The 13,903-nt window shown below is 39.5% G+C and overlaps 1 protein-coding gene across 1 annotated transcript in view; it reads left to right on the top strand.

The window, feature by feature from the left end:
- The window catches only part of furina (furin (paired basic amino acid cleaving enzyme) a), a 55,123-nt gene that overhangs the window by 26,347 nt on the left and 14,873 nt on the right, over window positions 1–13,903 (top strand). Inside the window, exons 4-7 of the mRNA XM_072465705.1 lie at window positions 5,516–5,611; window positions 7,456–7,584; window positions 7,909–7,985; window positions 11,542–11,630. Of these exons, the coding sequence (XP_072321806.1) occupies window positions 5,516–5,611; window positions 7,456–7,584; window positions 7,909–7,985; window positions 11,542–11,630 (391 nt within the window). The remainder of the gene's footprint in view (window positions 1–5,515; window positions 5,612–7,455; window positions 7,585–7,908; window positions 7,986–11,541; window positions 11,631–13,903) is intronic.

Genomic DNA, 13,903 nt, shown 5'->3' with positions numbered 1-13,903 from the left:
AAATCAGTCTGCCTTAGTCCCACTGGAAAGAACGAGGGAAAGGGTGTGAAATTAACATTCATAGCAAAAAGGAAGGAGCGGTGAGCAGTAGAAAGACTGAGCACTTTTCACAACCCTTTTTTCACCTAAAACTAGTCCCAACACATAATTTCCCCCATAAATGCAGAAATGGCTGTGTGAAAATAATAATTAGACTGTGGTGATGAAGCTGCAAATGACTGTGGGAGTTTTTCGTTTTATAAATGTTGCATTACTTGTTTCTCTGTAAAAATCTGAGTGAAACTGTAATTATGAGTTTGAACCTGTGATCATCTGCCAAATATCACTATTTTTTTTTAAAAGAACCAAATACTTTTTAACTGCATTTCTTTGTTAAACCACCATCTGCACAACATTTTAGCTCTTTGGCCCCCAGAAAGAATGGTTATGGCTGCGGTAATGGCTAATGAGGATCTAGAATAAATAAAACTGAAGTAAAGCTGTTTCAAAATACTTTTGGTGAAGTATAGATACATCAGCCCACAATATCAATACTGTTTGACCAAATTTAGTGTCACCATAAGAACACCCATATTCTGCAAGTCCTCTTTTTATTATAAAGTTCAACAAATTCAAATGCCTCTGATTAATCTCAAGCGTGTTTCTTATGTATTGTTATCCAAGTTGATTTTAGTCCTTTAAGCAACTTTTACCTAGAACTATTTAACCTTACCCAAGAAGAAGATAATGCTTCCATTGATTTATCTGATTTTATATTCAAGCAGTCCTTTTATGTTACATTTTAGGTTTTTAGACCTTATAGGCAAAACGAGATCTGCTATGGGGACATGAAACATGGAGGAGAAAGTTATTGGGCAACACGTTTTCATTAATTGGAAACGATGGCTTATGTGCATCTGGCTCATACACACTTTACCCTTACATTAGGTACACATTAATGACACAGAGACGCATGAGGTTATTCAGAGGTTTCTCCCTGCTCACTGCAGAGCAGGTTCACTGCTCACTGCTCACTGCAGAGCAGGTTCACTGCTCACTGCTCACTGCAGAGCAGGCTCACTGCAGAGCAGGCTCACTGCTCACTGCAGAGCAGGCTCACTGCTCACTGCAGAGCAGGTTCACTGCTCACTGCAGAGCAGGCTCACTGCAGAGCAGGCTCACTGCTCACTGCAGAGCAGGCTCACTGCTCACTGCAGAGCAGGCTCACTGCTCACTGCAGAGCAGGTTCACTGCTCACTGCAGAGCAGGCTCACTGCAGAGCAGGCTCACTGCTCACTGCAGAGCAGGCTCACTGCTCACTGCAGAGCTGGTTCACTGCTCACTGCAGAGCTGGTTCACTGCTCACTGCAGAGCAGGTTCACTCTGTACAAATCAAAGGTTTACGTTTAAACATGTCTCCCATTGGTCACTGTTTGGCAACTCACCACAGGTGTGCAACACCACAGTATTTAAAATCCTCTGTTGTGTTCCATTTTTGTGCTGCAAATGGCCCACCACCTCTCAGGGATTTCCTCTTTGCCACAGCAGCACCATTTCCTGTTGTTGAATTCCTTTTCTCCCCCAGCACCTCTGGGAAAGTGGAGTGTAACGATCTTTTCTGTTTGGACAGGTTTAAAGCAACTGATTGTAGAGAGGTTTTGGCACAGTCATATGTTAATGTCTCCTGTTTACTCCTTTGAGATGACATCAATTTTGTAATCAAAATGTTTCAGTGGGAGATAAATTATTGATTTTGTGGTTACATCTTTGCACAGCCGAGCTTAAACTATATCCAACAGGACCATTTCATAATCCCATTGGCACAGCCCTAAACTATTGGAGGAGAACAAAAGGCTCTACAAAATTCTCTTTGAAAAGTGTCTAATTACCGGCAAAGGGACTTGGGCCAGTGCCAGATCAGTGGTCATGCAGCTAGCAGAGCCCTGCTAATGGGCTCCACTGAAGACTCAAAGGCCGAGGCTATCTCTGTGCGCCACACCTCGTACCTTTGCATTTTTCTGTACCTTTGGTCTTTTTCTTGTTCTTCTGTCGCCTCATTATTGTTTTTTTTTCTGTACATATTTCTAAATGTATTATAGGAAATAAATGAGCTAAATATCAGAATGATATGATGATATGATAAGATGGTATTCACTATCAGAAAATTAAATATAATGTTATTTAGATACAGATGTTTCATATAAGAGACTGCTCTAGATAGAGACAAAGGAACAGCTTTATGTCAGATTATCAGGGAAAAATCTGATTTCTTTTATGACAATACTGCAGTTTGTCAGTATCTGGGCTCCGTTTCAAGACTTTTAAAATATTTCAGTAGCCTGCTACATTCAGACAGCATCAGGGAAGTGGAAATGCTTTTTACTGCCAAATACTGAAATCAACTTGGTCTGAACAAAACGACTTTGGCTCACAAATACAGCATACTGCTTCTGTTGACTGACTCGAGAGAAAGCGCAGAACTTGCTTTGTTTTGAAAGTGTAAAAATGAATGGTGCTCACATGATGCAACTCCTGTGACTTGACTAAAGTTGGGTGTCCCTGTCGATTACAAGTCGAATCATTCTAAAACAGTTCATGAAACGTCGCATTTGGCCCCGTTTATATGATATAGCGTATATAACACCTTTTTGTTTAAAAAAAAATGTTTTACCCGTAGGCTTTATTCGACAGTGCAGCGTCAAACTGGAATCAGACTGGGGAATGACATGCAGCAAATTGTTGAACGCCAGATTTGAACTCACGGTGCTGCCCCACACTGCAGGCATATGTGCTATCCATTCAGCCACGAGCAGCACTATTCAAGGCCTTTGTGTAGTATTTGCAACAAACAATTTTTTAAAAAAGGGAGACCTGAATCTTCATTGCACTTATCCCAAGCTGACTTAAATAATTGGTAAGCAATATAAAAAGTAAAAACCTATTTCTTTTGAGTCAGAAATCATGAGCCACCCTTTATTAACAGAAACGTGCATTTCACTTGGGTCCTGATAACAGATTTAACTTATAAATGCAAAATGCACATGAATAGAGAGAAGATTGGCAAATGGAAGATTGTCCCTGGGGGCAGCCCGAGAAAATAGGATGATTTGTTTCTCTGTTTGAAAATCACATGATGAAAACTAATGAAGTCCAACTCTGGCCCTGCATACAACTAATTCCTTGTCTCTCAGAGTATAGAGCGGCTTTTTAGTCAATACTGCCATTTTGTTTAATCAGAAAGCAAATATCAAAGTCTGACTGGAAGAAGAGCCCAGGCGACTGCATCCCACTCTCTTAACTGTCCTGTCAATTTCCCAGTTCTGCCTCAGACTAATTAGATGTAGCAATAATGTCAAGGGAGACTGGTTTTATTTATCTCTCTGCTCACAAGTCTCCACTGATAAATCATTGATCAACATCTATACTTGCGTTGATGTATGTACTGATGCTGATGGTACCATTTCATCTACATTTAAAGTGATTAAATTCAGTTAGAACTTTATAATTAAAATATAAACTAGCTGACAGCCTTATAACATCCAAGTGTCAGAGGCTTGTGAAGAGATGCAGCAAACATCTATCCATTCATTTTCTTCTGCTTATCCGGGGCCGGGGTGACTTCATCACCTCAGACACTCCCTCTGGGGATCCCGAGTCGTTCCCAGGCCAGCCGATAGACGTCCCTCCTTTACCATTCATTACCCAAAGCCCATGGCCATAGATGCAGTTTAATCCTAGCCGAGAAGGAGGGTCTAAGGACAGGGGAGCTTGGGATATTTGTCTAAGGACACTGCTCTGCAGTGAGCCTGCTCTGCAGTGAGCCTGCTCTGCAGTGAGCCTGCTCTGCAGTGAGCAGTGATTGACTGGTAACATTCCGATTTTAACTACCGTCAATCTCTTGTTCCATTCTTCTCACGCTCGTGAACAAGACTTGAGATACTTGAATTCCTCCACTTGAGAGGGCTAGTCTCCTTTTTTCCGAGGATTTGGTGGTGCAAAAAAAAAAAAGCCAATATTTATTATTTAACATGGCAATACTGAGATTAAAATGTATGGAATGTATGTCTCACTAGTCAGTAAAGTAACAACGTTTTTTCTAAATATTTAGCAATACAAATGCAAAATGAATATGGACACAATGCGACTGCTTATTTGGGGTGAAGATTTTCTGCCTTGAGCAAAGCTATTAAACCATGATCTCCTCGCAGGAAGCGACGGCTAACATATTCTTTTCCACTCTCAAAGCCACGGAGCAACCTCTGAGAATGACCATGTGCTCAGTGCCGTCTTGGCAACAGTAACAGAAGTCCAGAGACGATTCATCACATGTCGCTGGCGGTGATAGCTGTTTGACATCTGCTTACTGTGCTCACGGCCTCTGGGGTTTCGTTCCTACGGTGTAGATTTTTCATTGTGTGAAAGCTGTCACCTAGTTAGCCCGGGTGAATTCCCAGAGATGTAACGTGAGCGCCGACCTATTAATCCCACTTAGAATGTTGGCTTTAAATGTTTGACTTTTATAAGTGTTGTTCAAACTTCTCACATCAAGTAGCACCACAAAATATAACTGACTTTTAAAATATCATCAACAAAGTAAAATTGGCACTGGGCTGTTGGAAAAAGACTAAACCTAGACCAAGCTTTGTCCTGGATAAGTATTTTCCTTGAACCAGGACAAATAAGTTGTAACAGTTTGAAACTCCAATTTCTTTGTCCATGAAAAGATGTGCCTCTTGTGATCTGTGAGGGAAAAGGTGCACTGCATTTGTCTTGTCCTTCACATCAGCCACCTTGTCCTTGCAGCAGGCAGTTTTCTGCCTTCTCTTTTCTGACATATTTTTACTTTCTCATCCACCCCAGCATTTTTGTGCTATAGCAAGACTGAGGTGTGAAGACTGCAGAGAGAGACGAGCTTATTTTCCACGTTTATATTCCATGCATCCATCCTCGCTCTTCAGTAGAATTTGTTAGTTTCCTCAGACTGTTTTTGCTTGAATCCCCATGTTACAACATAACCATAATAGGTTCTTGTGCATCCCATTATAGTCCAATGCAGAAATTTAATTTGTCTCAAGCTGTTCTGTTATTCATTCATGTGCTCTCATTAGCGAGAGGCCCACTGTGCCTCTAATCTCACCTGGCCCACTATCGTTTCTCTGAGATGCTGGATCTCTTTAATTCATTTGACATGCTGACCTCAATAGCCAGATCAATGTTATCTCTGTTCAATATAACAATAAAAAGGTACCAAAGTATTTTTCTAATTAAGAACCACAGTAGTGGAATGATATGCAAACTATCATAAATGTTGGATATTCAAATGCCTGACAAGATAAATGTTCTGGACATAACAGCAAATGCATGTTATTTCATTTGAAGATGTCAAGCTCTAGACCAAGATGAATTCATGCCATATTTAATACCATAGCAGTATTACTATGAATGACAATGTATTTTGTCACACTTTTCTATGACAGTCATTTTCAAATGTATAATTTGTCTTTTCAACGATCCTTATTTGTTTGGTCTTTTGCAGGTCTCTTGGGCTGAGCAACAAGTCGTCAAACGCAGGAAAAAAAGAGACGTCTACACTGACCCTACGGACCCAAAGTTTGTTGACCAGTGGTATCTGGTAGGTCAAGGACTGTGGATAGAATAAACAGGAGTTTAATCATTGTAATGTTATTTATTTCTGTAATGCCCTTTGATATAAAAGCAGTCAGAATTCTTTATAAAGGCTTTGTGTGTAGTGCAGGTCTTTGTCTGGCTTACTGAATACAATTTTTGGAGAGCGTGCATTGATGCAACAATACAAAGATGGATAGACACTCTTTGATGTCTTTCTAAATTCAAATCATTGGCATTTCAGCTTCACTTGCTGGAAAGCTTTGCGGCACAGTAACAATGTGTAAAAGTACAGGAGGAGTGCTTGAGAAGTGCTCTCGTTTTCAGATGATTGATGCCACATTTGACTTGAGGGAAAGACACTGATACACACGGCCTGTTTAGAGCAGCCGTAACAGCCCCTGAGAATTTTCCAGTTTCTCCGCTCGCTTCCTTCAATTAGAGAGAGAGCGCTTTAGGCGGCAGGAGATCACGCTGATGCAAAACAGGCTTGCATCACTGGCTGCTCAGAATGGCAGCTTCCTTTCCCTGGTGGCAGAGTAGTTAGTGGCATCAAAAGCCCATAGATAAAAGTAGGCTCAGTACCCATTAATATAATAAGACTTCAGAGCTACCTTATATACTAGATGTACTTTTTTTCTTATTGTTTTGTAATAAATCATATTTGCTTTTCAGTTTAAAGGGTAAAAACTAAAAAAGAGAAGTTTCCATCCTGTTACCATGGATGCACAATAGTTTTCTTTGCACTGGCCAACACCCCAAAGAACATTTTTTTTAAATCTTAAATAGGTAGGATCATTGTGAAATTCCATCATAAAGGGATATAATGGCCTTTTTTAAAAGGAAGATAAGATGATATGAGAGCTGTGACAATTGGAGCCTCTGTATTTTAGGCTAAAGCTTTTAGATTAGAGATTGGTGCATATACACATAATCTTCTGTTTTCCGTTTTTGGCTGATTCACAAGCGTTCAGACAATGCACTGTAATATGAATTTACAGAGAGAAATGTTGCACCTTGTGTCTCTGCTGGAGGCTTTCTTATGTCTGTTTCTCCTACGAGTGAACCTGTCTGGCCACAGGCTGGAGTGGGCGGGTGTTTGTGATGGACACATGCTAATAGCCCGCATCTGGTATTAAAATTAGGATTTTAAAGCACTGATATACTCTTTAGTGGCTTTTTCAGATAGTTTTAGGATTGCATTCAAATAGAAAATGAATTGTTGACTCCTGTTTTCCTTGTGGAGCTGTATCGTCTTTGAAAAGTAATTATTGTAGAGACTATATAAAAGCTTGAATCATCTCAAATTAAGACACTGTTTAGTTATAAGCACATTCTTATAATCGTTCAAGAGTCTCTCATAGTATTATAGTTATGATGCAACCCAGCGTCTTGCTCGTTCACACTGTTCAGCAGCACGTTCCATGCATGGCACTCAATGCCAACTATTTTAAAAACATTTTTTAAAGATTACATTAATTGTAATGTGTTAATTATTTTTGAAATAAATTACAAATAGCCTATTTCTGTTCACCTCTGCTCATCCTGTCCATGCACTCCCACATCATTCACTGCCGAGTCGGCGGCGGAGGTGCTGTTGGGACACACGGGCAGATGGGAGCATGTGTGTGAGTGACATGGCAGAGTCAGCACTAAACGGCCAGTGTGCCCATCTCTGCCAACAGTTATAACTTGTAACCATAGGGAACACAACGCACCAAATCATAGAGGCAGTCAGAGCGGATGGCCAAATTGTCAACAGTATAGTATAGTTAAAATGGGTAGAAATAACATAACATGTTTTTTTCACATAGCCCATTTAAGTTATGTGCAATCTTCATCCCTGTGCAGCAAAACAAAGATCATCTTGACTTGAATGCCAAAGGAGCGTGGGAGCAGGGCTTCACAGGCCGAGGAGTGGTTGTGTCTATTCTGGATGATGGCATAGAGAAGAACCACCCTGATTTAATGCAGAACTATGTAAGTGGTATAGGTTTTTATTATGTTTAAAGCTGCAACAATTAACTAATCGTGACTTGTCAGCTATAAAAAAGTATTGCATTTTGAAGCCTTCACTACTCGTATTTCAACCTTTATTTGGTTGATAAGGTTAAATCTCATTGTACAATCGAAATAATAGTCGACTAATCAGAAAAATTATCACTGACTAGTCGAGTACCTTAAGTAATCGTTGCAGTCCTTATTATTCTGTTGATTTGTGATTACTGCTGCCGTTTATTTACAGGTTCATGTTTTATATTGCAGCACTTGGTAGTAGCCTTCAAATGGATATTTATTTTTTAGGACGCAGATGCCAGTTATGACGTGAACGATGCAGACCCAGACCCACAGCCTCGTTACACGCAGCTCAACGACAACAGGTAATGATCTCAGACGCTAATGGTTTGCTTTTTACAGCTCCACACTAAACAATCTTACCTCTGTGAGACAGCATACATGTGCTTGTGTTTGCTAACTGTCGAGGCACATTATAATGAAACTTAAGACAGCCACTTATGCAATACAACATAATTATTTCCAAGGGTTTCAGCACAACCACTAAATCGTTAAGCAAGATTTTGCTGCCCTGATACAGTTTTGCTGCCCTTGCTCACCTCGGCTCTTATCTCTCACCTCCCCGCTCTCTGAGGTGTAGGAAAGTATGTCCCCTGCTACAGTGAGCTGGAATAGATGCATAAGTCAACAACCTGTAGGCAGCCATGTAGAAACTGGAGTGTCTGTTCCCCCCTTGAAGCCAAAGTCTGTTACCTCCATAAAGATGCCTTTCTTTTCTCTGGAACGTGCAGCAGTGAGGATGGCTCTGTAGCAATGTGTTCATTCACCTGCATATTTGTGTAAGATGTGATCTACAGACATTCAACAAAAGCCATTTCCAAATTCAACATAGCCATAGCATTGCTTGGCAACCCCTGCCACCACACCTTTCATTGCCCAATGCGTTAATCCAACAATAGCTCTTTCAATACGTCATGGATATAATATATATCCTTTACTTGTCATTGCAAAATGTTACCTTTGTCCGGTGCAATGGCAACAATAACACTTCTAAAGTCTTTGCCAATGCGTCACTGGTTTAATACTTAAGATGCCAAGAAATGAATATGAAAACATAAAAAAGCCTGAGTTATACTTTGCATCAGGCTCAGGCTAAATGTTCTACATGTTTGAACAGATACAAATGTGGAACAATTTACTGTATATCCTGAGCTGAATTGCAAGATAATAACCATAGAGACCTGGAGAGAGTTAAATACTTTGCCATCTTTTCCCTGTCCACAGATGCACCCTGAATCTCTGGATGACAATAGCATATATTTTGAAAGTTTCCAGTAGGAGGCAGTTAAGATTTAGAACATTTGATAATGGTTCTGCCAGCTGTGGGTATGAATACTGAACATGCTTCTAGCCTGAGCGCCGCAGTCACCCGCTGCTTTACCCGCAGATAAACTCTGTGCCTCCAGAGCACTGTGGGGCTTTCTCTGCCAACATTTTAAACTAAAAGATTATTCCTTGTTTCATGTAACTTTTGACCATTATCTGCCCTAAGATTCTAGATTTATTCAGTGTATATGTATATGGTATGTCTCACTTGCTAAATGAAATGGTGAAATTACAAAATCAATACCTGTGCTGCTCATGATGAACGCAGAACCTGTCATCTGGCAGTTTGTGTGGTATTAGTATCTTGGATAACGCCTGTGATAAGTTACTGTCTGCTTCTCTTTAGTTTTGTTTTGACTGATGAAACATTTATCATATTTAAGTGTCCATGCTTAGGCATGAATGTGCTCATGAAAACACTTCTGATAATTGGGAAAGGCATAAAGGAATGACTCTGTCACAACCTGTGACAAAGCCATTGAATTTGCATACAAATCATGTGTTTATTGTGGGCATCCGTTTTACATAAAATGAGCTATAACAAGGCTTCCATGTTAAACTCCTGTCTGAAGGAATATGCCTTTGTGGCAGGCAGATGTTACAGCTGTAATCATTATTCTGTGGTTGACTTGTTAACAACTGATTGAACAAAGCTCTGTGTGAACAGCTCTTTGTTCTGTGCACTGATACATTTAACTGCAAATGTTCACATGGTATCCTCACTGTTTTCTCATTGTTTTATTTTGACTTGTGACACTCTGCCTTGAGTCCAGATCACAGCTTTGATCCATGTGATATCAAACTATTTGTTTTTGGCCTAATTATTGGACCAATGGTTATGGCATCCACATAAATGGCAGTAACAAACTGTCCATTATTGAAGTTAAATGCTTAATTCATGGGTCCATTTAAAAAAAAAAAAAAAAAAAAAAAAAGTTTTACTGCTTTAAAACAGTGAATGAAAGCTGAGAATGTCTTTCATCACTCATTACCAAATACCCGATGATATGCAGTGAGATGAGATGTTTTATAATCAATTTGACAAGTGCATTTTTCACCCCAGTCGCAGACTCACAGCCGTTGTTTTCTTTTGTCAGTGACTATAATGTCAGTGACTGTAAGAATGTGTCAAGGACAGATCTGAAAATGGTTGCATTGAACTGTTGGTGTTTGTCTGTACATGCCCTACATACCACCTTAGACACCTGAACGCTGTTATCGCCTCCTGAATCACAAACACATTGGGACATTTGGCTCCAACGTCAACACTTTGAGGACTGTAAAGATAAAACACTGTGGAAAATCCTGCCAATGACTGGATGTGGTTTCATCTGATAATCAAGAGCCAGGCTTTAATGGCGATAGCTTTTACTGTGTACAATGAGTTTTTATCCTATATAAAACATTAATGACAACTAAAAACATTTGTAATCTATGTGTCAGTGAGGGGAAAGCATAGCTGGTAACGCGTTACCAGCTAACGTTAGCTGGTAACGTCGTTAGCTGGTAACGTCGTTAGCTGGTAACGTTGTTAGCTGGTAACGTTGTTAGCTGGTAGGTTAGGGCTCATCTCCTCACCGCAGTCCCAGAGCCAGGTTTATCCCAGCCGCAGAGTAGAGAGAGCCGCGGCACCACCAAGCGCTTGGCTCTTTGGTAAAGCGGTAAAACGCATTAATTTTATAACAAAGTAGCGCAGTAACTTAACACGTTAGTTTTCCAGGGCAGTGACGTGGTAACTCAAGTTACTTTTAAAAGTAACACTACCCAACACTGGAGGAGAGTAATTTTATAAACATAGATAATGTCTTTAATATAATTGCGTTGTGCATATTGTAAATTACTGGTATTTATTTATTCTTTTTTTTCCCCTTTTTGTGTCCAAAATTCCCTACTGGAAGCGATTGTAAACACTTCTAATAGATTGTCCACGTTATATCCACATCCAGCATTCCTGTGTAGGAATGGCTGCAGTTCAGTGGGGATTATGCTGTGCATTGAATGGTATTATGGTGGTCTGCATATCTCTCCGGCAGACCACAGAAATGCACCTGATTTGAATGAGATGATCAGCCCTCTTTACATCCTTACCTCATGATCCCCAGCTTGCTGTGCCTAGAGCTACATCTTACTTCCTACAGGGAGTTAATCAAAGAGCCTTTGTAAAAAGGCAAATTCAATTCACTGTTCTCCACTGTGATAGTAGTGCGTCTCTTTTCCACTTTTCCCCTTGACTTAAGGTAATTCAGAGTTACTAACTCTACTGGGTCATGGGTTGATATACTGTGGCCTTCTCTCATTGACTTGCTGTTTTCTTTGGACAAATGGGAGTTTAGATTTGTTTAAAAGAGTCAAAGCCAAGAAGCTGTCCGACCGAGTTTGTTTTGCCTCCTTCAGCAGACTGACCCAAAACACACTAGCTCCATTTTCTTATGGGTACTCACATCTCTCTACAAGGACATGGTCAGGGAGGGCATCGTATAAATGATGTATGTTGATCCTTGTTCCTCCAATGTAATTTTCCCCGTTTTTCTGCAGACATGGAACACGTTGTGCAGGTGAAGTGGCAGCAGTGGCCAACAACTCGATCTGTGGTGTAGGTGTGGCTTACAATGCAAAGATTGGAGGTATGTTTAAATTGAAAATATCAAATTATGACTGCACTTTATGTTAAAGCTGGGGTGCCCAATTTTCAAACTGAATTAAGGAAATGTGTATTTTGACCTTTCAAACTCCTTCCTAGCTTTCACAAATCCTTATTATTTATTCACATGCATTATTATTTGACCACTTTTTGGCACAGCTTTAGATCAGCTTTTTCAGAGACAAAAGTGAAGCCGCTTATATCCCTAAATCAGCTCTCATCCCGAAGCGTCCAAAGCGTCATATAGTGGCCCTCACGGCTCTTTTGTTTTAAAGATAAAATGTTTAATAATTAAAATAAAACGGTATGTGGAGGTCTGTTTTTTTTTGTTTCCTCACAAAGGTCAGCTTTAACAATACACCTTCAGGAGAGGAAACAGAATTGACTAATTATGAGAAAGAAAAGCTGGGTAGCCCAGCTTTATTCAGAGCTCTAGTTTTGACGGCTGATTTAAAAGTAAATTTTGTGAAAACCAATGTTACAATATTAAAAGGACCATGAGTTATTACGAAGGCTGTCAAAGTTGACTCGTTAACTCATGCGATTAATCAGAGAAAATTGGCTCATTCATCATAAGCTGACTAACCACACAGTTTTGACTAAATGCGCACTTTTAGATCACACAGCGAGGTTTTACCTGAAAGAAGGAGGAACTCAAAGGAGCAGCAGTTAATTTAACACATAGAATACATCAGTTCTCACATGGACGAGCGCAGATCACTGAGCGGCTGATGTTTCCGAGCGACGGAGCGGTGGAGAGTCGTGCGGCTTTTCTCCCTGCGGCAGAACAGACCAAAGCTGGCGCAGAAATCTCGGGTTGAACATAGTGTGCACTGTGGGGAAAATAAAGGTTTCATATGAGCGCTAAAATGTATAAATATATGTCAAAATTACTACAGAACACTTGTAAACGCCAGACCAACGCAAACAGCTTGTATTTGTCACCATAAGAGCCAGCTGAAGGGCCACGGACACCCTGTTGTTTCAGGCAAATTTACATGACCAAACATGTGGCCACAGATTAAACACAATGTCCAGGCGTATATAACATTTTTAGATTTGTGAAATAATTAGCCTAAATATATATATTAGCCTAATTATTATATAATCTAATATTATATTTCAGAAGTGTTATTAAACTGATTAATATTGTTTTGATTGACAGAAGTAATTATTAATTAACATATACATAGTCTTGTATATGTCACATAAGCAGTTTTCATATTGATGAAATCCTTTTGAGGATATTATGCAGCATGTCACTCAACACCAGTGTTTTTGCCAAAGATCTTTATTCAATTAACCATGTGACCCTGATGAAATAAATATTACAACAATCCAATAAAAAATGTAGTCGACTTTAATGTTGTTTGTCATAAACGGCAAACACACACAACAAAGCCTGTTCATAAAGCAGCCTGTGCTGATTTATGAACAGATGCAGCAGAAGTGACAGAGGCAAAATGTTGTGAAATATTAATTTTGTTCAAATGGGGTTTGCGCCCTGTTAGGCTGTTTTTGCCTCTGAAGCAAAATAGTCTTTGTAGCGTTTTCTTCCTTGCACACGCCATTATTTTTCATGTATTTGTTGTTCTGTAATGTAAACATTATTGATTTTAATAAGAATGATTAATTTGTTTGTTGTTATGTGTCTGTTATGCTATTGCTGATTATGCATTTTGTATTTTATTATTTTTGTTTATTTGGTGGGGACAATGCATGTTAATGAACATGCCAGATTTTGATCCGTTGTAATTTCAAGTTCTGTGGACTCCAGTATCCATATTGATGCTAGTACAGTCTTTTAGGCAGGTGTTTTCATACTTTTGCCTTAGTTATTTCCCCTCATACTGCAGTGTCAATATTTTAAGTTTTGTTTGTTGTCTTTTTGCTGAAATGCATGCTAAAAAAAATCATACTACACATTCGTATGCCAAAATTCTATATATACCAGTCTGATATAAACTGTCAGGTGATGCAAATTGCACAGGGTTTCTCTTTGTCCTTGTTATGTTAATTAGTGGGTTATTTTAGGAAGCAAGTGAACATTTTGTCCCCAAAGTCAAATTAGGCCAGGAGTTTGTTCTAAAACTTTGCAGGTGAAGCCAAAGGATGCTGGTTATATGTATGATATTGAGCTTTAACATTCATCAGCTGGTCATTATTATGTTATACCTGAAGTATGTTTCATTTAAAGTCTTATTTATGCATTTTGCTCTTCATTCTGATATTTAATTTCAAAGGTGCAACCCAACC

Source organism: Eucyclogobius newberryi, unplaced genomic scaffold (genome assembly GCF_026437365.1).
Source record: "Eucyclogobius newberryi isolate DKJ021-1_F unplaced genomic scaffold, fEucNew1.0.hap1 SCAF_5, whole genome shotgun sequence".
Lineage (NCBI taxonomy): Eukaryota > Metazoa > Chordata > Actinopteri > Gobiiformes > Gobiidae > Eucyclogobius > Eucyclogobius newberryi.
The sequence above is the reverse complement of the archived record's forward strand: the minus strand, read 5'-3'. Positions and strand labels throughout refer to the sequence as shown.